The 24,308-nt window shown below is 37.4% G+C and overlaps 1 protein-coding gene across 3 annotated transcripts in view; it reads right to left on the bottom strand.

The window, feature by feature from the left end:
* Positions 1-24,308, bottom strand: part of BRAF (B-Raf proto-oncogene, serine/threonine kinase) — an 85,224-nt gene that overhangs the window by 7,112 nt on the left and 53,804 nt on the right. For 2 of the 3 annotated variants that reach the window (XM_026841031.1, XM_026841032.1), the window contains exons 8-18: positions 22,550-22,709; positions 20,971-21,007; positions 16,647-16,783; positions 15,808-15,925; positions 15,036-15,120; positions 12,544-12,720; positions 10,985-11,031; positions 10,306-10,424; positions 9,413-9,544; positions 6,624-6,758; positions 5,622-5,775 (exon numbers count right to left, since the gene is read on the bottom strand). In XM_026841031.1, coding sequence (XP_026696832.1) covers positions 5,622-5,775; positions 6,624-6,758; positions 9,413-9,544; positions 10,306-10,424; positions 10,985-11,031; positions 12,544-12,720; positions 15,036-15,120; positions 15,808-15,925; positions 16,647-16,783; positions 20,971-21,007; positions 22,550-22,709 — 1,301 coding nt within the window. Of the gene's footprint in view, positions 1-5,621; positions 5,776-6,623; positions 6,759-9,412; positions 9,545-10,305; positions 10,425-10,984; positions 11,032-12,543; positions 12,721-15,035; positions 15,121-15,807; positions 15,926-16,646; positions 16,784-19,435; positions 19,556-20,970; positions 21,008-22,549; positions 22,710-24,308 lie in introns of all 3 variants that reach the window. The other variant, XM_026841030.1, reaches the window with a different exon arrangement.

The raw sequence follows: 24,308 nt of genomic DNA, 5'->3' as shown, positions 1-24,308 counted from the left end.
AAACTATGGCATAGAGTAAAATCACTGCCCAAAATCTGAAGAAGTTTGCCAGAACACTGAATAAAAGCTGAACATAAGATATTCATCCTCTTAATCTTATACTTCAGCCACAAAATTTTCCTGCCACCTGCAACAATATTGTATTCTATAGGATTTTTAGGGAGGGTTGTCCCAACTGTGTTTAACCAAAAGGACTCATGACCAAGAGAAAAAGAAACATACATATAAATTCCCTGAGCGTGGTTTCATGTGAATTTTGCGTTAGTTTATGTCCTTTTAAGAGCACTCCTCAGAGCTCTTCTAATAATGAAGGAGTGACAAGCAGGCATAAGAGATTATTTGTTCTGTTCAACATAAGAATGTTGAATGCCATTACATCCAAAGAATTGCTCCTTATCTTCTTATCCTTCCATCCTTTCAAGAGCAAGTGTTTTGTTGGCTTTTTTTTTTCATTGAGATTCTTATTCTGAATATTGGAAACAAATCAGAAACATCCCTGCAAACAGAATTTTAGGCCGACAGCATTAATTCCATGGAATGTCTTGCTCTATAAAGAAGAGAACCAAGAGTGATCAGCAGTCTGCACAAGAAGGGGGAAGAAAAGGCATCTACAGGGCCTGGTAGGAACAGCTGATTCAGCTGATCTAAGGGAACATGAAGAACATGTGGAGAGGGCTCTGTGCATGGTAGGAAATGAGAAGGGAGTACATCCAAGGTCTAAACTAGGAGTGGCTGGCACAGGATGCTGTGACAAACCTCAAGCTCTGTGTCTTGATACACTGTGGTGGTAGGTTTAAGTTATAACAACAAAAGAATAAAAACTTCATGATGGATTTAATTGTCTAATTTACCAGTTTCCCAACAGATAAAACCCTTGCTCTAAAATACTCTGAATATTTGAAAATTTTTCTTGTTTCTCTAACACATTTCACCTATCTCTCAACTCTTTTCACATTACCTTCTAAAAACACCTCAATTTTTGTACTTTTTTTTCATTTAAGAGAAGGACAAAAAAAGTCATCAAGTACTGCCTGTGATGCTAATTTTTAAGAACGATATTCATGCTTAGTTAAACTTTCAAAACATGCTCTACTTAATTTATTTTTCAGTCTGCCTTCCTAAACTGCTGATTAAAGATCAATTTCTAAACAAGAGATGGCTCCCTCATTACTCATCTTGTCCTTCTGCCCATTTCTGGTTATAATTCAGCTTTTAATAGTTGTGCAGAGATTCTGGAAGATAAAAAGACAAATGATTAATTGGAAAAGGGCAATGCAAAAACAGGATCAGAAGTCAAGAAGCATTTAAGACAGAATGGTAGCTATAAAGAAGTGATGTTCAGACTTTTCTGCCATTTAAATAAAACTTTAGCAAAGACACTTTCTTTGACAAGCTAATGCTAAATCTCTTCTTTCAAAGTTCGGGTGCTAATCTGATCTCAAATCAATAGGAGACCGAAATAGGTAACACATTCGTCTAATAATGGGATTTTGTCAATTGAACATGTATAAAATGCAGTTAACAGCTTTCCCTAAATGAGGAATGTAGATGGCTACACCTATCCATGTAATCTTCCATCCTGCTAGGTGTTGACAGGAGTTTCTCAAGAGCAGCTAAAATGCTTTATGTCAACCTTTCTGTTCTGAAGATATAAAATATCTGTAGCTGTTTCTTTTATCTTCTAAAAGAAACTTCATCTGTAGGAGAGGGAGAGAGAACACAGGCAACCTCTCTTTCTGAGACTTAGATGCATATACATAAATGAGGTAACCTGAAACTGTGAATTCACCATTTTCTGGCAGGACAGGAAGGTCTTGCCTCAGTTCAGTGAATGGACAAAATGAAGACAGCTTTAGGAACATGTCTCAGTATGCCCTGTCCTGCAGGAACAGGATCATCCCAATTCTGCACTGCTAAACCTCTGAACACAGTTCTGTAATGACCAATGATAATCTAAAATGGGACTACTATAATCCCACTCTCCCTCCTGACCTGAGCTGTAAGGCAGTGACCTGCCCGTTGTGCCACACTGGCACTATCTGGCCCTGAGGCAAGATGGCTCAAGGAGCTGACCTTGCAAATGTTAGCTCAGGCTGGTAGGCAAGAAGAGTTTTCTAAACAGTTTTTGGAGAGCTGCTCTGTTGATGGTGAGGGGAACCCACTCAACTGCACAGAATGGACTCATGGAATTGGAGAGCATCTGCCAGTGCAAGGGTAAGAAGCTGGACTGCGGTTGCTCCAAACGAGATAAGCTTACCATGAAGCTATGAAATCACATACTTAGCAATTTGGGATGTGAAAAAAAACCCCAAACCCAGCAGACATCTTAATCCATTGTGAGCCAGACATCTGATGCACTTTTTACCAATCAGAACTCCAGATACTTTCTTAGACTGGTAACAAAGAAATTCCTTTCCGAAGGATGGATAACATTTGAAGACCTACACTTCTTGCAGAACCCTTTCAAGTCAGTGACTACCGTCTTCTCATGCTCATTACACGTAAAGCAAGTGGAAACTACTTTAAATGCACACTTTCAAAAAGTCTGTACTAAAGAGATGATCAGGTTCTTTCATGTTGTGTCCAAAGAGTATGTTATAAGGGTGCCTTCTGAACGAACCTGCTGCCCGATTCCTGGAAGGATTTAAGATGCAGTTACCAATCTCTACTCACAAATTTATAAGTTACCTGGATTTATGAGGTTATTAAGATATACACAGCATGTTAACTATACTCCTTATCCTGGGGTAGATACCTTGTTTCTCAGAAGAACTGTACGGAGAAGAACAGTTCCCTTCCAGACCTGTGCCAGCCTTATCTATTAAGTAGAGAATAACTGACATCAAAGGGAAACACCAAATCCCAACACCTTGACTGGATTACATTCAAGGACACAGGAAAAAGTATGACAAAGAGACAGTTTCTGTTGGATCTTCTGCTGATCTTCTAGGATGGATACCACACACTAGCTAAATAAGAATATGGAACATACACTGATGTGGATAACAGTGTTTACGAGGATCTGGTCATTCTATAAAGTACTAAGACAGATTTTGTTTCTATACTGAGATACAGAGAAGTAAAGAAAAAAGGAATCTCATATAGTATAAACTACCTCTCCAGAAAAGCTTGGGATCCTACAGGCCTGTTTTCAGGACCAAAAAGTTTTAAAGTTTCTAAACAATACAGCTGAGTTGCATTTTGAAGAACACTGACCCAAATTCCCAGGTGTATTTAGACAACTTCATCCTATATGTGTTCCCAAATCTCACTGAAGCAGCAATAGCAAACTACAGAACTTAAATCCCTAAATGCTTTTATGTCAGATAAAGTTAAAGATCCACTAAACCCAGCCTCCTTTCAGGCTTCATAAAATGTTTAGCGAGAAGCTAAGATCACATTATGGCCATGGATCCTGAACCACGCTTGATGTGTAAGAACAGGTGACACAGGAAGAAGTCTAACACACTGTACAGTAGAAAATGGGGCCAAATGTGTCTAAGGATGGCAGCAATTTTCTCCCCATAACTGTAATTCCTATAAGCACAGAACAATCTTAACAAGGAGGATAATACTAGTCCAAGGAATAACTTGTTTGAATTGATCTGGCAGACCTGAAAGAGAGTAAGCCTGGGCAGGGCAGCAATGATGGTTCTGCACCCTCTAGCTCCCTGTGTGGTTAAGCCTTTTCCGTGTGGGATACCACATTTCTAGATTCTGCAGGAGACCCAGCAGCACCCTCCTGCTCTGATTGAGATGGGCATCATAGCCTGTACTGAATACTATACCCCAAAACTTAAGAAGCATTCCTCCTCACTATGGAGAAAAAAAAATAAAAATGAATAGGAGTGGAAAAACACACTTAAATTCTGTTTTCATTTTAAGATAAGCCTGCCAAAATGAGGTGAAACTACCAGAAAGATGGGAAACATTTTCTAAAACAGTAACAAATTTCACCCTCCATAACTATTTCGACAGAGATAGATTTCAACAGCTGAGTCTTCTTGACTAACAAAATGAGAAAAGTTAGTTCCAACAGCAAAAGCCAAAAAGACCCTTAGAATCTGGCTAGAAAATGTACGAATTGCCGACATCTCTTCAAGGTCTCTAACTCTGCCTCCTGTTTTAAAAAGCTCAGTTGCCAGACAGCAGAAAAGAAAACCTTTTTTGAATTTCTGATCTATTTCAAATTGCTAGCAACATGCAAACTCCTCTACAAGTATGAAAATCAGAAGCCATCAAGAACATTCCCGGCCCTTGAAGTCTTAACAAGAGCAGCAATAGCTTGTTTCCAATGCAGAAGAATCTGTGAAAATTAGCTTAGCAGTTTAAAATAAACAAAACCACATAACGAATTTCAAAATATGCAAGAACACAGCCAATAAAATTACTATTTTCATAGCTGACATCAAAGACTGATATAACCTGAAATACTACTCTGATACACCTGCTCCAGAGGAATGCTGCAGAGAAAAATACAATCTTTACAGTGAGCTGACAGGATCTTGGTAAGGTGTCTAGCTTTGTCAGTTAGATATCTAGTCTGATTCACTTCTAGACAACCTAGCAACATTTATATGGAAGTGAACAATTCGTCACTGAACAGAAGCATGTTTAGTGGTATTCTTAACAATCTTAATTAAAATCTTTCATTTTAACAGAATTCACGGTATAATACTGATTTCCATGAAAACAACTGCTTTTCAAATCCTCTTTTCCTATTATGGGTGTTAGCAGACTTTTTCTTTCAAAGTATTTGGTTATGCTCGAGATTTACTTTTTTTAAAGCTATGCTAATTGAAGGATACAGACACCATTACCAGTAATATTCTTGCAGTTCAGCAAAAGCAGATTCAGAATTTCTTCTATGTTGTAATAGGAGATTTTGAGATGGTCTAAACTATGGCAGGTCAGAGTATTTAGGCAAAAATAAAAATTAAGAAAATCCCCACGTAACCACTCCTCTGCAGGAAGAGATGGTCTCTAAACAGCACTATTTTAAACTTCAGCTTTCAAAATAAGTCACATATCACTAAGGTCCTTCTTTGGATTCTGTGTTGTATCTGCTCACTTCTGTTGACCACAAGAAGTTTTGACTGTGCTCAGCTCTGAAGCTAAGTTTGTTTTTCTGACTGTTGCCCACATATGAGTAACATTACTGAAGAATCTAAAGCCTACTGCTCAAATATAATGACCTCAACCAAAGTGAAAAAAACCCCCACACACCGTAGCTTGAGTAGATTAAAATCAAATACACTCCTGAGTAACTAATTCCAATTAATAAACTCAGCAAAAATGACAGAGACAAGCAAAAATGACACCCAATGACCTTAAAAGGATTTTTGCTTGTTTTGAAGTGACTTTTCCCATTTCTCTTATGTGACCTTATAATTCTTCTTGTGCAAGCTGTTTCCAGGGCATTCCTCACCAACACAGACTGTGCACTTGGGACATTCAATGCCCAACGTTAGGAAGTGAGTCTTCATTCCGTCAGTAAACCTTAAACCCACAGCTGGTAGGAACTGAGAACGTACACATGCGTTGTACTCACAGAAACACACCAGCACACAGACACACAGGCACATGCTTTCACATTTCTTTTCAGTGTACTGGAAACCCACCGTATCCCCCTGCTTGGATGGGCGTTTTCGGAGAAGCACAAGCATATAGACTAAAATCCTCTGTCTGGAAGCCAGCCCGGTTTAATGAGGGCTCAGATGCACTGCGGTGAATTTTTGGCAATGACCGGGCCAGAAGCTCAATGGAGGCAAGAATCTAAAACAAGTAGAAAGTAAGTGATCAAATCTGTTGTTCCAAAGTTGTAACATTCTGTTAAAATCAAAGGCAGAACATCAATTAGCTACAGAAAAATATTTATACACAAATTTAAACAAACTTTAAAAAATAGATTACTGCATTGCACTCTGACGTTTACATCCTCAAAAAGCTGAAGAGGACATTTTTGGAAGAAATTATCTAATTTTTCCCTTTAAAAGGGTATACTGATTTCCTTCTGTAAGCACAATGAACATAGTTGCCTTTTATTTGCCTCCTTGTTTATGCACTAGTACCTATACCCACCATTGCTGCAAATAAACGCAGCTTTGGCAGCAGTTTGCTGAATACCATTTACCATAAAGACAGCAGGGGGAGCTCCTTAGTTTTTGAAAACGCTTCAAAACAAACCAAACAAAAAGGTCCTCTTCCAAGCCTTTAGAATCCAAACCTCCCTCAGCAGGCACGATACATCAAGTTTTGTGACAAAACTATTCCCTTCATAAAGTTTTGGGGAGAGCAAGGAGGGGCGTATAAAGATTTCTGAGAAAATACACCAAGTTCTAATTAGTGAAATTAATAATTGCAATTAGATACCATCTCCCAGTTGAAACTTTCTCCAACACACAAATGCTTTTCCAACTACACAGGTCATTTTAATACCTGCTTTTCAAATTGAAAATAAACTTTTCTAATTAAACAGCACTCACCAGGTACTGAACAAGTACTCTTAAGAAGAGTGCTATAGCAGTAATAAAAAAAATTTCAGCAGTGAGTTCATAACTGATCTTTGGTTTTAATATTTGAATTGTAAAGTCTATTGAGAATAAAAGAGGAATATTTCTCACCTGTGGAAAAAGGGGTCTCTCATCTCTTTTCTTTTTTAAACATTCTGCCATTAGTCTCTTCATAGCTTTCGGGCAGTTGCTCCGTACTTTGCTGAGGTCTGGTGATAGGTATCCTCGTCCCACCATAAAAATTATCTTTATTTAAGGGGAAAAAAGACAGAAGGGGAAGAAGGTGAGTCCATAAAATAAACAGTAACAAAACATTAACATTTTGCTAGACCATTTTAGTCCCAGCAGCAAATTTTCTGCTCCCAGGAAACATTATCTGGTATTGAAACTGCCAAGTTTCTTAAGAGTAATGCTTGCTAACCTATTCAGTACAGAGAAAAAAAAAAAAAAAAAAAAAAAAAAATTTTTCCTCCTCCTCCTAAGAGAGATTTTTGTGAAATTTGAACACTAGTAAATGGTTACCATTTATAGCAATAACCATCTAAGGAGCTGTTCTTCGGTGTCAAAAGCTGTTACAGGAACAAGAATAAGCAACAGAATGCCTAAAAATAAATATTCTGTAAAAATAAATATTCTGTTTTATAATGTAAGTGAACAGCAAGTTCACACTGAAAGGTGTTTTAAGAAACACATGAACCTCAGATATTAAAACCCCTTATCTTTTGAGAATAAATGCCTTCATATACTTTTCCACCACAAAAGCTTATAATGGACATCTGACCACCTTCCCCACCCCCCCAAAAAAAAACCCATGAAAGAAAAAGAGAAACTGCCTCTCCTCTGTAGAAGCAGAGACAGGCTTTGTGTTTTTACAGTAATTTCTTTAACACAGGAGGCTTATATTTCACCTAAGGATAAAACTTAAGCATAACACAAAGTAAATGAAGAGTAAGCAGGAAAGCAAAACATGAATATGCTTACTGTTCTCTCAGATATATAAAAAACCATCAAACATCACCAAGTTGAGCCAAGGTCAAATGCAACGTGGTTTGAGTACTGCACTTGTGCTGACACTTAAAAGCCCTTTCAAACTAGATAATCACTACCTTTTCTGAATACTCAGACAGACCTAGCAGGTGTATCAGACTTTATATTTAATGAAGTGTAACTCTTTCATATCTTGACACTGACAAAAAAAAAATATCAAAGAGAAAAACCTCACATCTCAAGCAAGCTATACATGTTATTTATACTAACACAATCCTGGTCCTTTTTCAACTTTTTGATTCAATCGCATCTGTGTTGGCATCAAGGAGGAGTATAAAACTCCCATATGGTTTCTTTAGAAACCCCCATGTGCCAGAGCAGCATCTCATAGTAAAAATTTGTCTACCCCATCCCTTACTTCTGCTGCAATGAGATCTATCATCATATATAAATTAATCTTTTCTAAATTATAATCTTTAATTTGAAATTATTAAAAATTAATTATTTATGTTTCTGATACTCTCTCTACAAATAATACAGGAATTAAACTTTTATTTTAACTAGAGAAAAGAGAGTTATCACAGGAAGAACAGTCCTAGTCTGTCTAGAAAAATCTGTTAAGGTGAGAGAAACACTAACAAGAGTGATGCTTTGCTCACTGAGAATCTCAGTTGTGTCATAGTAGCTGATGTAGATGTACCAACAGTAAGTGAGCAATATTTACATCTTTTCAGACAATAGACTGGGAGTGACAAAACATTAAATCACATTTTGTATGTTGGCTTCACTTGAAAATTAGAATTTGTTTCAGCACTCAACAGTGAGCACCCACATCACTGCATTAATCTTTCAAATCTCAAAAGGTAAAACTAAAACAATGCCCAAATACTGCTTTTAGAAGGCTATATCCATCTGGCCAGGAATCTGGACATTTTCATTCTTTCAAAAGGCAAAAACAATTAAAAATAAAAATAAGAATAATTTAAAAACGAGTCACTCCAAACTTGATGAGTTGGGATGAAGTGTTCTGACAAATATGGAAGCAGCCTTATAAAATGGCATTCACAGATGAACGTTGCTATGGTTGCAATTCTCAAGTACTGACAGTGAAAAAACAAGGGATGCGGACACAGAAACAACATAAATATATCACCACCCAGACGTGAAATAGTTTACACCAAAGATCTTTATGCGTAGATACTATTTTCAGATTAGACAGAGAACTAATGAATCAGATATGCCTTTGCAAACGTGCCTATCCTGTGGAGATGTATTACAGGCATGTCCTATCATTAGACTTAAGGAATATTTGTTCACAATTAAGTAATCTTCTTACAGGATTCACACAGTCTGGAAAGTCATATACTCCATCACGCAGGATTTGAGAAATGTTGATATCCTGAAAATCAGTTAGATGGTGCCTACATTTCTCAAGATAGAAATGAATATAAAACATTCAGCGAGATGAGTGCTGTTCCATTTTGTCAATCCTGTTGCTGAACTACTATTTAATACAAGGGGAGGGAGGAAAAAAACCTCAAACTGAAGAATAACTAAACATATAGAGGATCATTTTGCCTTTGCAGAAGTATTCTAAACTAGATTACTATTAAGTAACCTGCTCTCTCCCTAATAAGTATCCTGGCAACCAGCTCAGAAGCTGAAAATCTGTACTCGAAATAAAAAAGAACAAAAAAAAAAAAAAAAATCAACCTCAAGAGAAGTAAGTACATTAGTAGAAGTAAGTAAATTCATGGCTGAGGCAGATCTACAAAATGTAAGAACATCTCATAACATCAAAATCAGAAACATAAATCAAATACACAAAACGTCAAAATGTGCACTTCACAAGGCTGAATCAATCTCTGTTTCAGGCCATAGTTGACTGAAGTCAATCCCTTCCCTTCCCTTACCTGGTCCCTGTTGTTGATGTTTGAGTATGGTAACTGTCCAGTCATCAATTCATAAAGTACAATCCCAAATGCATACACATCCGACTGAAAGCTATATGGGTTTTTATCTTGCATCCTAATAACTTCTGGTGCCTGTACCATAAAAGGAAAGGATTTGTGTTTATTTCACCACATTGGGCTGCACCTCACACATCAGGAACAAAACACGGCCTTGTCCGGAGTATAACAGATGCAAGGCCCACTCTTGTCTTCAGATGTTACTGGGTCCTAACACAGAGTGGATGTTGCTATGAATGTCAAAATCCATTGGTTGATTTTAGCTTGGTCATCCCTTTATTCCTCTATGACAGAACAAAACGACCTTGCCCAGGCTGAGAAGCTATAACTAAAATTATACCAACACTGAAAATAATACCAACTAACGGAGCCTTCAGTTTTTTCAGTGAGAAAAGGAGAAAGCAGAGTTGCACAGGAGGTTGTAACTATACTTCTTATTAAGACTCAAGCAAGTTGTACGACCTCTTGAAAGTAACCATGCTTGAATCATTAAAACGTAAGAGAATCTTATGTTTCTCTGTTCCTTTGCAAGATGTTTTCCATGGCTTTTCTTACCTTCTCCTCAACTCTGGATTAATCATACCCTTTCTCCTTAGCCACCATTTTCTTTTCAGTTTAAACAAGTGATGAAGACACTAAAGTTTTTTTGCTGAGTACTGGAAAACATATTCTTAGAGAAGAACTGAAAAGCACTCATTTAGTACTTTGTATTACTGCTTGTCTTTTCCAGCTTAAGACAGCTTGTATATGTCAGTGTGCTGGAAGGACAGTCTCAGAAACTTTGGCCAAAGGCAATTAAATTTGTTGAAACAAACACACCATTTCCCCTTGCTTACCATCCATAGAATAGATCCAGACAACTGTTCAAACTGATGGGATCCGCTCCATCGTGATTTCACTGTAGCTAGACCAAAATCACCTATTTTTACTGTGAGGTCTTCATGAAGAAAAATATCTAAGGAGGAAATGTTAAGGGAAAACAAACAAGCAGTACTGGTCCTGTCCTACAAGAACAATAAACAGCTACAGATCTGCATCATTAGACAAAACAGTTTTAACCATCCACCATCACTGAAAAAGGTTTTCATGTAACACAGGTTCTAAGCAGTCAGCATGGTGAATTATGGTACTTAAGGGTTACATAAGAAACAACTGGGCCAGTGCTAAACAGACCATGGCCCAGGTGGCGTTCTTGAAGTGCCAAGTATGAGAAAAGCTGAATATATTCCGTAAGTGAACTGGTGTAATCTTTCATTACACATCAAGATCGAATGACGCAAAAATCTTTGTCATACCACAACAAAACTTGCTATGTTAGTGCAAGCTCATCAACAGACACAGTAAGTATTCTTTACTTCACTATTACCCCTTCTCAATGAAATTTCAACTCACCTAATATTCACACGTGAGCAGCTTTTCACATCAGTAAGTTCATTTCTGGCAGAAAAAAACCCCAAAACAACCCCAAACAGGAATGCCATCATGTTCCACAATCACATCTCTGAGAAAGGATACTATTACTCTTGAGGTCTCTGTGGATGATTGACTTGGCATGCAAATAACTGAAAAGGAACATCATAAATTAGGTGGATTAAATGATATTTCACTAATCAACAACTCAAAATTTACTGTATTACTGAAACACAAATTCCTTAGATATTCAAACTGCACATATTTATCAAGGTGATAAAATGTCAGTTTATTTATCAAGGTGATAAAATGTCAGTTACCCTTAAAATGACAATTCCTGCAACAGGAAAAAAAACCCATAGCTTAGATTTCCAGCTCAAACCAGATGCTACTGAGGAATGAAATACTAATTATGCACCAACTTCTGCTTTTCAGTTCTAAGTCAATATTCAGAATGAAAGAACTCCAGTAGTTTTTGACATGCCATTCAGTGCTGAAGGTTCTGCCTCCCAGCCTTAATGGTGACTGTCAAGACACTTTGTGGGCTAGTCACAGCTTTAGCCAAGGTGTTTCTAAATTGCAGGAGCTAAATGTACTTCCCAGTCTCAGCGTGTACTCCAGTATGCTGACTGCTTTTTAGTATGGGACTGGAAAAAAGATGCCCTGATTGCAGACTGGATAAATAGATTGCAGGGAACACAGAGGACAGTACTAGCACCACAGCATAGATACAGCCTAAATTAGGCAAGTAGTCTCCCATGGCTCTTTGTTTAGTCAGTGAGATTGGCACAAACCTGCTGGAAAAGCCCCAGTTCATGTTTCTGCTTTGAATCATGCTCATAAAACAGCTTCTGCACTTCCACTGCCTACAGAGGGAGCCTGGGGAGATGAGCAGACTAACAGAGGGCTGAGGCTGGTTACTGCAAACACTTCCCCACCTCGACTGAAAATGTAATAGAATACGTACTAGAGAAATGGCACAATGAACTGCAATCATCATAGCAGTTTTGCAGCTGGAGGGCGATTTCTCTGATCTTACTGTCAGTGTTCTGATTTTGACACACAATATTGGACTATTTTTATAAATTCTAACTCACTCAATTGCCCTCTATGGGAGTAAGGAATACTTACAGGCCTTAGAACAAAATAGGTACGTTTTCTTCAAATGTTGAAATCTATTATTTAGAGAGCTACAATACTTACAAGAACAGGAGAAAAAAAATCGATTCCTTTCGCTAACAGGGCTGCCTGCTTTCTGTGTTATCTTCCAGGATTCTGTCCTTTTGTTCACAGGGTGTTTCTTTTTAAACTATGTTTTACCTCCTACCGTGACTATCTGCACTGTGAAGACTGTAAAGCCTGGAAGAGAAATCTTTGCCCACAAGACTGGAAGTTTAATACATTGTAATTATCTTTATTCTACTGTCTAAGACTATATTTCCTTGATGATTTGTATTTCCCTATATTCAAAAAAAGGACAGGAAGTTTATTTACTAATCAAAATAATAAACATTTCACCAAAGGCTTTGATCATCAAGGCAGGACCCTGGGCTTGGCAAAGTAAGCAGACAGCTGGCCTTATTTGCCAGCGTCAGTCAGAGTGTGAAGGGGATAAGTAAACATTGCCTCAACACTCTTTTGCAAACAAGTAATATGATACTTACTCCATGCCTTGTGCAGTCTGTCGTGCAATATCAATTAGTTTTATCATTTCAAATTTGGTCTCAATGATGTGTAGATGGTGATATAAACTGGACCCCTCACACCATTGTGTAACAATTGCCAACTGGGGTTTTGTTGAATAACCCATGAAAAGCAGGATATTCACATGTCGTGTTTTCCTGTTAAAAAAAAAAAGAAAAAAAGAGGAGGAAAACAGGTGGATCAGGAAATCAGGAAAAACCCAGGCAAATCTATCACAGTCTAAATATATATTTCCAAGCAGAAGTTGTTGGGTCAATCTCAACTTTTACTGAGATTGCATGATAACCTGTTGCTAGATTCAGTTTTAATGAATAATTCCAGCAGTTTGCCTTCCTTATCATAATGACATGGAATAGCTATTCTGGGGTAAACACTGCTTCCTCTTGATTTTGCAAGCAACCCAGCACAGGACTGCTCAGAAGATGCTGTTACCACTAGGCCCCCACACAACAGCGATGGTTTGCAGGCAGGTCTGCTTCTGTGCAATCCCAGTCTAACTATGAGATGTTGCTGCCCATAAGGAAGACATCCAAAATGAAATTCCAATCTCAGAGGCTTCCAGGAAGGACCACCCTTCTGTTCAGAAACCATCAATACACCTCCTTGACAAGGCTTCAGTTTTTCTTAGTGCTTTATTTGACAAGAATTTTGTACTCTCTATGGAGCCAGCATACAAGAAAGGATGGAAACAGGTATGAAAACTGTACCTCAGTAAGGTTATGATATGAACTTGTTTCCAAACAGCACTGGGAGAGACTGGAGTTCACCACAGAGATTTGGCCAGATTAAATCAAACCTATTTCAAAGACAGAGCAACTCCAGACAGAAAAACTTCACAACGAACAATGCAGAGAGGATTATCTCAGGAAATATCCCAGTAGATTCAAGGCCTGAAAGAATCTACTGATACACTGTGAAATCTGAAAGATTTTCATCACCCTGTAGGAAGAGTCAATCACATTCTTAATTGTCATCAATTTGATGAACTAGATACCTCCACAAACATACCAATGAGATATTACAAAGATGAGGCACCTAAGAATTCTGGAGTATTTCCAAGCTTTCCCAGGGGCTGAGGAAAAATAAAACCAATCTTCCAACACAGGTCTGTACCAAAGGCAGTCAGCTTGCTGCTAAAGAAACCTGACAGACCAAGCTTAAAACCTGTGGTAGCTTCTTAAATCTAGGCTGCTGCTGAAGATGGCAGAGCTCTTTATGCTTTCTTATATTAAAAAACTAACATAGAAGCCTAGAGTGTGAACTCCTTTGTCCTCTCATCAATGCAGACTAGGACACAGTACGTGACTGTGCCTTTTTCAGGTTCAAGGATTTGTCAAGTGATGCTGAGAGTAACTGCAAAGTGAACAACAAAAAAAAGTGGTTTCTTGCAAATGCTACCTCAAAGCTAAGAAAGTAATGATGAAGTATAACAGAAAAGGCACAATTATAGGTAAATCTGACTTGTCTGGGCCAAAGTATATGACAACTATTTACTGTAAGTGCTGAAATGATTCACAACAGACAAAGGCTGGACACCAGCTATGGGACTGTCAGCAGAAATCTGGACTAGGTATGAAATACAAGATTTTTGATTTCATTAAGTTCTCATGAGCAGGTATGTCAAAAATATGCAGAGATATCTGAAGTAGCATACCCCAGAATGCCTCTAGTTCCACAATGATGGGCTTAGAGTTCTCAGAACTAACAGTTCCTGGGAAAACAGGCTGACCATCCCCTTTTCATCATGTAACTTATTGGGGATGCTCTTCCAGCACAGGCACCCAGCTCAACATATCAGGTTTCCAGAGGCAAAAACCTTCTTTCTGTTTAATTTCTTAAAACAGAATTATGCTTGAGACTGCTCAAGATTATATTTGACTAATGGTCTTCCCTAGTAAATATTCTTGCATTGCACTGATCTGTTTTTAAGTACTGAACTCAAGACAAATACTTCCTCTGAGAAAGTACAATCAGTAGACATGAGAAAAGGAAATCAAGAAGTGACTTTATGAGAAATCCACTTAAACCCCCCAAATCTCAGAGAAGTGAATGCTACTGAACAGAAACTATTAAACCATGGATAATGTGGGCAGTGCTGTAGCTCAAAACCAAAAGTTAGTCATGCTCTCCTTCAATCTCAAAACATGGATCAGAGGAAGAGAGGCCTACAGTTCACACTTAGGCTTGACTGGGCCCTCAGGGTAGTACAACAGCAAAACCCAGTCCTACCTGAGATATATTCACAATATAGATATATAGAGAAACACATACAGGGGAAGGAAGAACTAGCAGTGGATACAAAGAAATATTTTTAAATGGCAAATTATATTTTCTGCCCATGGTATCATCACGGAGGAATAAGGCCAATGTGTTCTAATGGAAATCTAAAATTCAATTATTCATGTAGCATAATTCTACACACAGTATTTTATGCCATTAAAAATATTCTTACCTGAGCACTCCTACTTCATTTTTGAAAGCCTGTAACTGTTGAGGTGTGGGTGCCGTAACATTCAACATTTTCACTGCCACATCACCTTTAAAATAGCAATTTTTAGTGTCATTCATACATACTCTTCTACTGAGAAAATGCTATATAGAGCATCAGAAATATCCTATTTTCTAGCTTTCATGAAATAAACCCCTACAGTATTAAAATAAGTAAATATTCTGTAAAATCTATATATACTATTCTTACTTTACTTTGAGAAATCCTAGGCAAGTCAAAGCTTTCCAAATACACATTTTAAATTCTCATTCATCAGTGCTTCAGCCTTTAGTAAATATGTTTCATCTTTACCCTAATAATTCAGAAGAACACACAAGAGTTGAGTTTCTAAGCAGTTTGAAGTTCTAAGATTACCTATTTAGCACACTACTTACTAATGTAAAAATCATCTTTACAGCTCTTCAACAGACTCTCCTTGGTATGTCCATGTCTCTGTTGTACTGATGAGCCCAGAACTGGACCCAGCAGTCTGGGTGTGGCCTCACCAGTGCTGAGGGGACTGATCACCTCCCTTGACTTGCTGGCAATGATTTGCCTAATGCAGCCCAGGATACCATCAGCCTTCTATGCAGCATGGGCACACTGCTGCCTCATGTTCAACTTGGTGTCCACCAGAATCCATATGCTTTTCTGCCAAACTGCTTTCCAGCTGGGTGGCCCCCAGCAGGCAATGTTACTTGCTTAAAAATAACTGTTTGCCTTGATGACCACATACCATGCCACTTTCCTTTGTAGACTGTTCCAAATGATCCAGATCCTATCCTCTGTCCAACTGTGATCTGTCCATCTGGTATCTCCCAATCATCACTTGAATCCCGTCGACCAAGGGTTTTCTTTATGTATATGCACAAACAAGAGAAATGGAGAAAGCAAGCGCATTAATGTCTGTGAAAACAGCTCCTTTGTTAAAGATTTGGTGTAAGCGTTTCATATGATTAAAGGCCTAAAATAACTTTATTTTTCAGATACTGCATTTGACTTTTCAGGCTAGTCATACACAAAACCTCAGCACACAGTTATACTAGTTTCCTGGCATGAAATATTTGCCACAGGTTTCTGGCAGCATTAAAACCAGTAAATATTAAGATACTCTTACCAAAAAGAAAATCTCATTTATTTTTCAATACTTACACAATCATAATGCTAAACTGTGAATTTAAGAAAATGCAGACATTTTTTATGTATTGTTACATTTGTGAATCACTAGAGAACTTTCAAAGTTCATGAATCATGGTGGAAAAGGTTAAGCTGTTATTTGAAGGGAAACTGGCATTATAATATGAAGCACACCAAGCCATTTGGGTGCAATCGAGTAAAAGTGAGTATAGTCAATTATTTAAACTATAGTCAATTATTTAAATTATTTATATGTCAGTCCCACAATTTCAGTATTCCATTATTTCTTGATTTAAAGCTCTTGATCATTACCATACTCATCTACAAAATAATTCAGAAAGCTTTGATGAAAGAAAAGCAAGAGGAACATTGTTGTGTACTATTTCTATACCACTATTTTACCATACTATGAATGAAAACGGCTGATCTTTTCCTTACCATTCTACTTCTGTCTTCTGAGGATGAGGATGATTTCCTTTCCCGTTGGGGTCCTGGTGATTTCTGTAATGCTTTCACATTGGTGAGTGACCCAGGCAAAGAGGCAGGAGGTGTTGCAGACAAACCTGCAGTTGAACCTAAATTTCAGAAACAGGATAATTTTATCTGTAAGAAGTCAGATTACAAGAATGTATTGATATTAAGTGCAAGAATTGGTGCTTAAGATACAGTATCTCCAAACACCAATGTAAATGTTAAGAGGGAACAAACATATAGGAATATTTTCCTAATATTAGATTAGTGCTCAAGTCTTCAATTTGAGGAAAAGACAAGTCTATCGCAAACACCCCTGTATACCAGATAGTCCCCAGTGTCTTTGTGAATTATCAGGACAACATATCTTTAAATTAAAAAAAAAAAAAAATTAATTCCACCCTTTTTTTGAGAAGAAAAGTAGTAGCATTTTAGTTAGCAGCAGCTACCTCTCAGATTTCTTGAAGTTAACCTCTTAAGAACCCAGTAAATAGCTGAAATACTGTATTTTGGAATCAAAATAGACTAAATGCGAAAAATTGAAATGTTTTCTAGTTGAGTCTCCAAGTGCCACCTGAAAACCATTTGGCTGTTTTAAAGCTATCTGTTAGCAGAGAGCTGTTATTTAAAAGTAAATATTACACTGTAGAAAGGACTAAAAAAGAACAAGTACTTTAGTTAGCTATTTGAAGCATATTCTATTAAATACAAAAAAAACAGTACAGCTATAGCCTATATGTTATCTGAACAAATCTATGCAGGAAGATGTCACTAAGAGCTGTGTTTAAGAGCCCCAGTGGCTCTTTACAAATAGAGCACTTCAACTAGACACCGCTTTTTAAAATACACCATAATTATTTGTAACAAGGTTATGCTGACCCTCCCTATGCAAAGGACATAAAATAGGGTCAACTGTTAATTAAATTCATGCTGCTCTGCTAAACAATGTATGTCACCATCCAACATTCCAATGCTTTTTCTCACATCGGTGCTCTGGGAAGCGGTAAGACAATACTTCACACATTACTTCAGAAGTCCCCTTCTTACCAAAAAAGTGTCTCCTAATCCCAACATGAGTTAAAAAATTGACTTTGTGACTTTTAAAACTGTTGCTCCAGTTCAGTCACTCGGTGCGTGCTAATTTATCAGACTATATATATCTATCACTGCCTGTCCTCACTGAGCTAAAATCCATACACATTTAGAAGTGGAAGCACAAAATAATGACATACAAGAAAATAAAAAACGGGACACAGCATCCATAAACTTTGTCCCACATGATAAAGTCCCAATAATGATGCATATTGGGCATTGTAACTATACTTAAAAGCAGTTGGAAGCCAGTGACCTGGAGGATGGGCTTTTGTTCACATTCATGTCATGGTCACTACATTGTCATATATTTATTGTATTATTTGTCTGAAGTCACACATATATGGAATTAAATGTATGATGTTCCCAGAACACAAGCAATTTTCCAAAAATTTTACTGGGTTACAGACTTTCTTTGTAATAGCAAAGATCTACTAGAGTGTGTTTCCTTTAGAGGTAACTTAAGTCTCCTACTTAAATTTTAATACCATGACATAGGAACTCTAGCACAATATTCACCCTTCACCAAAAAAGTTTACAGCACATAGTAGAACATTACAGTTATCTGTTGATAATAATACCAGATGGCCTGTTTTCCAAGTTATTAGAATAGAATACTTCAGATAATGTTGGACTTAAGTCATTAGCTTGGACTCTGAAGCTGTGTGTAACATATTCCATTCTGTAGCCAGTTTGCTTGTTGGGAACACCTGTCTTCTTATAAAGACTTCTGGAAGAACTTTACAAGTTCATAAGGTGAACTGCTCTTGAGATATTCTGAAACAAAAGTCTTTGAAACAGCCAAAATGGTAGCATTTGAAAACCATACTACATGCACTGAACTACCCATTTCTACACGTATACATATAGACACAAATGTTTACATTACACTCACTAGTTGGTTTCTTCAGCATATGAAAAGCCACAGAATTTTTGGAATTTTATGCAGTACAACAGATCCATTGACAGCTTTAGGCCTAAATTACCCCCAAGGTCAACGATGTGAAAATGGAAGAGTCTTATTTTATATGGTAAAGGACACAAATACAGTTCCACTGGCAATTTACTAATTAAATAAAATCTACATGGTGTAAACCATCTCAGGCCCCAGTGTAGTATCAATAGCACATTCTTAAAATGAACTATTTGTTGAAAGTTGACATGACACATTTCTTGGAAAGTCTGAGACCTAACAAGTTATCAATGGAAATGTTTGTAATTCACATTGGGTTTATTTCCTAGATCACTTTTCAAAACAAAGAATATTGAGTATAGAAAACTGTTAAAGCACTGAACTGACTTAAACTGAACAGTCAAGGAAATTCTAAGTTAAGGACGTCACTTTAAAATCACTGCAATGCAATCCAAGGACCTTTGTTTAGAAAAATTAAGTTAAGGTCCACATAAAAACCTCAACTATGAAATTCCTTGCTTTTGAAGATTTAAGTCAGAGTTTCTTTATAGTAATTTTCAAGCGTGTAAAGGTGAAAGTGAGTATGTGTGAAAAGCACATTCAAAGCATACCAGCCAGGCCAAGCAAAAAACAGAGGTGTTTTGATAAACTCACACACTTACATACACACGGTGTGAGGGTGAGGCACAAACAGCATCTGTGGTTTTACTTATTTTGTTTGGGTGAAAACAAGAAAGAAGAGCCCAACTACCTCTGAACACTGGGCCAGGCTCAAAATCAAACACTATTTCACTGGGGACAGAATGAAGGAGGGGACTGGGAGTCCGGGATTGGTATTTCCGAAGACAGCGCATCAGCTGGTTCAAAGGGGCTGTTAGAGAGAAAGAGACGGGCAGGCAGAGACAGAAAGACAGACACATAGAAGAAATGAAAGAAGTCATGGGAAATAACTAGGATGCTTTGACTCCTATTCATAGATTGCTTCTGTACTTTGAAGAAAAAAAAAATCAGTTACTAATAACACTGTTTCAGGACTGGGAATAGCCAATTGTTTTCAGATGCCAAGCAGACAGTTTATGATCAAAAGTTAAAACCAACATGATAGCACAACATTTAAATGCTGGACAAAATGGGCAAAACTAGAGAGCCACACCTATCAACACATACAAAAATAACTAAAACTGGAAACTTCAAATTAGTAGGCCTGCAGGATTAAAAGAAATTTCTTTTCGAAAGCGGTCTATTGCTGGCATAAGAAAAAATAGCTCCATCAAACACAACGTAGAAGGTAGGTACCATCCTACCAAATACCAGATTTGGATGGGAGAGACAAAGTCAGTGATAGCCCATAGTACAAAACCTTAGAGATTAGGATATGAGCGTACTAAGGTAATTCAGACTTTACTTATGGCTGAAGCAAGTTATAATTAGCAGAAGACGACCGCATTAATGATCTGGAGTTAGAAAAACTGTCACATGCCTGCCCTACTTAGTACGTCTTTATTTCTATATTATTATTATTATATTCATAGGAATAAATACAGCACATAAGAAGCCCTTTCAGGACCTTGACAACCAGTGGGAGAAGTGACTTAATAGACCCATGCATAACATGAGAAAAAAGGTTAAATAAAAAAATCTTCTGCCACTAGTCCCGACTTAAGTGTGAATTAGGGCTGTGTGTTACTGAAGAAAGCATAAAAAGACTGGGCTTTAGCGTAAGGTCCTAACAACCTGGTTCCAAGAGTAGCACAGGCATGCAGTACAGCAAAGCAGCATCTTCAGCAGGGGCAGAGGGGGAGAAGAACCGGAGTATGTCATGCTGCTTTAGGATGCAGCAGTTTGTATGTAAGGTCCACCTACAACATTGATAGTTTTTCAACAAAAACCCCCGTTGTTTCCATGGGTGGAAAGGTAACAACAGGCATAAAAATGTTTGAGAGAGTTGGGAAGTTGTAGCATATCTGTGTGCAGCCATGTGAGTGAATGTGTCTGTGTTGAGCAAAAAAAGTGATGGTGCAAGATAATTTTAAAACTAAAAAAAATAGATACCGCTTCAAAACTGTTTCTCCTTCCGTCTCCCCCACTCCCATAATGACTGGCAAATGACTCAAACCTTTGTCAGACAAATATTAAGTTCATGGACAAGCGAATGCAAATTAATATTTTGTTCTAGTCATATTTTCCTTTGTGCCTGTGTTTTGTAGAAGGAAGTAGAACAAAGGGAAGGGACAGCGTGGTTGTGTAATTCCATATAGCACAGTAACTAGTTTAAACACTACTTACCTCCCTCTCCTCGTAAACCTTGGTCTCTAATCAAGTCCTATAAATTAAAAATAAAAGAAGTGTTTAATTTAGGTACTATTGTTTACATTCCAGAATCAATTAAGATTGATCAAATTGAGAATCTATAATCTCGTATGTTGTCCACGAATTAATAGCTGTTTGCCACCCTGGCTTACCAAGGGCAGTGACTCCAAAGAACTACTTATAACAACTACAAAACTTTTCAAAATTAGTTGCATCTCTCAGTATCTCTCAGTAGTGAAGTGAAACGTACACCACCAAAAATAGATGCTGACATGAAAATATTGATTTAAACACACAGTTGGTCAAAACACGTGAAGAAATATCGAACCAAATATTCTAGTTAGTGTTTGTGGCACAAATTATTTGAACTGTCATATCAGAAGCTGGGACACCAATTTCCTGTACTGAGGTACATCAGTCAAGTGAGTTCTGCTTTGTTTTTTCTTGTAACAAAGCATCTCATTTGCATAGCCAGGCACACTCTGTTCTGCTCAGAAATGACTAATTGCAAAAGGTTTCCTTCACCTGCAATCCACTGTGAACTGAAAGTATCTTCTACAACATATCCAGACTAAAAGTAAATTACACTAAGGATTTTCTGAACAGAAGAAAATTAGAAAACTGTAGTAGTTTGCTTCTGTATGCCTGTTTTCATTAAGTTGAAAGTGCTGGTCCCACTTCAGCTGCACCACTGCCATATGCAAATGTCCACACAGCCACACTCTTAATACTCAACTAACTCCTTTCACACAGCTCACAGGCAAAACAGATTTTGTGCCTTATCATCTAGCCAGACTTCAAGACTGCTCACCTAACAAATGACTAATTTCTAGAGAGTAGACTTAAAGGTAAAACACAAGCTGTATATGTTAGCAAAATTACAAGGAGGCTGTTGCAACCAAAATTCTGAAAGGTCTTAGCTGGCCTTACACCTGCTATCAGCCATCATTATTATTTACAATTCAGCACCCAGAAATTTCAAGAATGTGGAAAATCAGTTAAATGTAGCAGGTTTTGAACACTCCAAAAGAATGCTCAGAACAATATATACCGGGCTCTTGAAATCCTAAGGAACATTCAGTAAATCTGCAGTAAGACTGCAATAATTTAATTTTATTCAATGCCAGAAATATTACTTGAATTACAAATACTAAAAATCCCTATCTTACATATAAAGAAACATGCTTAACACGTAACTGTTTGCAAGAGTGGTTAATGGCTCTCATTCTTAACACTGGTACAGCTAGCAGCACAAGCCTTGGGACTAATGACAAAGCCAAAAGAGAGCAGTGGTTTGTGGCAGAACATTTCTTTGAAAATGAAAGGACAAGACTGTCAGAAGGCAGTTCTACTTTTGGAGAATGGGTTATTTGCATTCTTACAGCTTTCAACAGCAAAAATGTCTTACATGGGATCTACGAAGACTCTGACAGACCACCAAGGATTAACTCAGAAACACGGCACTCGTGTGTACACATAATAAATTTAACACGCTGATATTTATAAGGGAAATATTGAATCTATTATTCCTGACCCAAATGTTGTTAATACTTACATCAATATTGACTGGCTCAATTGTATTGATGTGAACATTGGGAGCTGAAGAGGATCGGTCGCGTTGCCCAAATTGATTCCGATGGTCTTCATCTGCTGGTCGGAGGGGCTGTGGGATTGGAATGGATTTTGAAGGAGAAGGACTAGGGAGAATTGGTGGTCTGAGAAACAAAGTCAAGGAAAAAGAGGATTTAGGTCTACAAATGGCTTCAAATACTGCATAGTGGGTGCGGTAAGTCCTTTTCAACTATAATAATACATACGTTTAAAAACACTGATCTAAAGGCCTGCATAAAAACAATTTATAACGAACAATCTCTACTCCCTTATGATCAATTGCAACAACTCTCTGCTGCAAAAACCATTTAATTACATGGCTGTGAAGTGTTCTGAGTTAAAAAAGAAAACAAAAAATCCTAAATACCATACCAAACTAATAATAATAAATACTGCTCTGAAAATTTTATGTAGTCCAACATGCAATGCAGATGGCAAGATACTGTGCAGTTTCCTCACTTCACAGTTCATGCAATACGCTCTTTTTAATGGCAACCCACTGAGAACTAAAAATGATTAACATCTCACATCAACACTACAGCCAGAAGATGCCACAGGACAAATATTATGGAGGGGATTATTGTTCAGTGAAGAACGACTGAAAATTACATACTGATCATTCAACATAATTGATTAATATTATAGCCAACATAATACGAGCTATTGATACTAAAAATAAACATTACACCTCTTAACCTTTAAGAAATAACTTTGAATAGTACAACATTATTTACAGTGCTGAAGTTAGGCAATGCAATAGATTTGACTTGAAAGATAAGCATTCAGTCTATACAGAAAAGTTTTGTGAAGAAATGCAAATGTTGCCAGTCATAAATGCAGATAAAGTCTTTAATTTATGGTACCAGGAATCATATATTTAAAAGTCAAAACACCTAAACACTTGCTTTTTTTTTGTTTGCAAGAAGGCAGAATATCACTTCTTTGCTTATCTATTTATTTTGTTAAAGTACAATAAGTTGGCCTTTATCCCTTATTCAACTCAAGGTCAGTCACTGTTAAGTCTTAAAAAATTAATAGATATAAGACAAAAGGTCAATGAGAAACATTTGCCACCTTTGTCAAAGAAAACTTTAGGTTAATATATACATGACATCTGGCAACGAGGTTTTTAGAACTTACAGAAAACACAATTCCTAAGAGAGGAGCAGAGTCTTCCAGCCATTTGGTTACTCGTGGGTTAGTTACCATGCCCACCAAGGCAATGCCCACAGGGAGAAGCTTCAGAAACAGACCATACAGCAGCATATAGCAGCAACAGGTCCTGGTGCTACCTCCTGCAAGCGAACACTCCTTGGCCTCTCCAAACATCTTTAGAGACAACTAACATTTTCAACAGGATCTCTTGACATTTTTTCAGAAATGGGTCTCCTTTAAAAGACTTACCCTAGCTTTCATTGAATATACAGTTTGGCACTGATCCCAGAACTCAGTGCTATCTGTATCCTAAGTACCCATCATCTTTTCCTTCCTGGCCAAGTTTCACAATTGAGAATGGGGAAAGAGCACTTGTGAATTAATTCAAATAACAGTCTAGTGAAGCCTTGTAAAAAAGTACTTTGGTTATGTTGTGGAAGTGGGGAGGTGGGACAGAGGAAGAATAGATAATGGGTCTAATCCTGCTTAACTTCTTTTCAAAATTGCTACCTGTTGTCACATGACAATATAAATATTGTGAAGGTATT

The sequence above is a fragment of the Athene cunicularia genome, assembly GCF_003259725.1.
Source record: "Athene cunicularia isolate RWA chromosome 1 unlocalized genomic scaffold, athCun1 chr1_part2, whole genome shotgun sequence".
NCBI classification, from domain to species: domain Eukaryota; kingdom Metazoa; phylum Chordata; class Aves; order Strigiformes; family Strigidae; genus Athene; species Athene cunicularia.
This window is presented reverse-complemented; position numbering and strand designations above follow the sequence as displayed.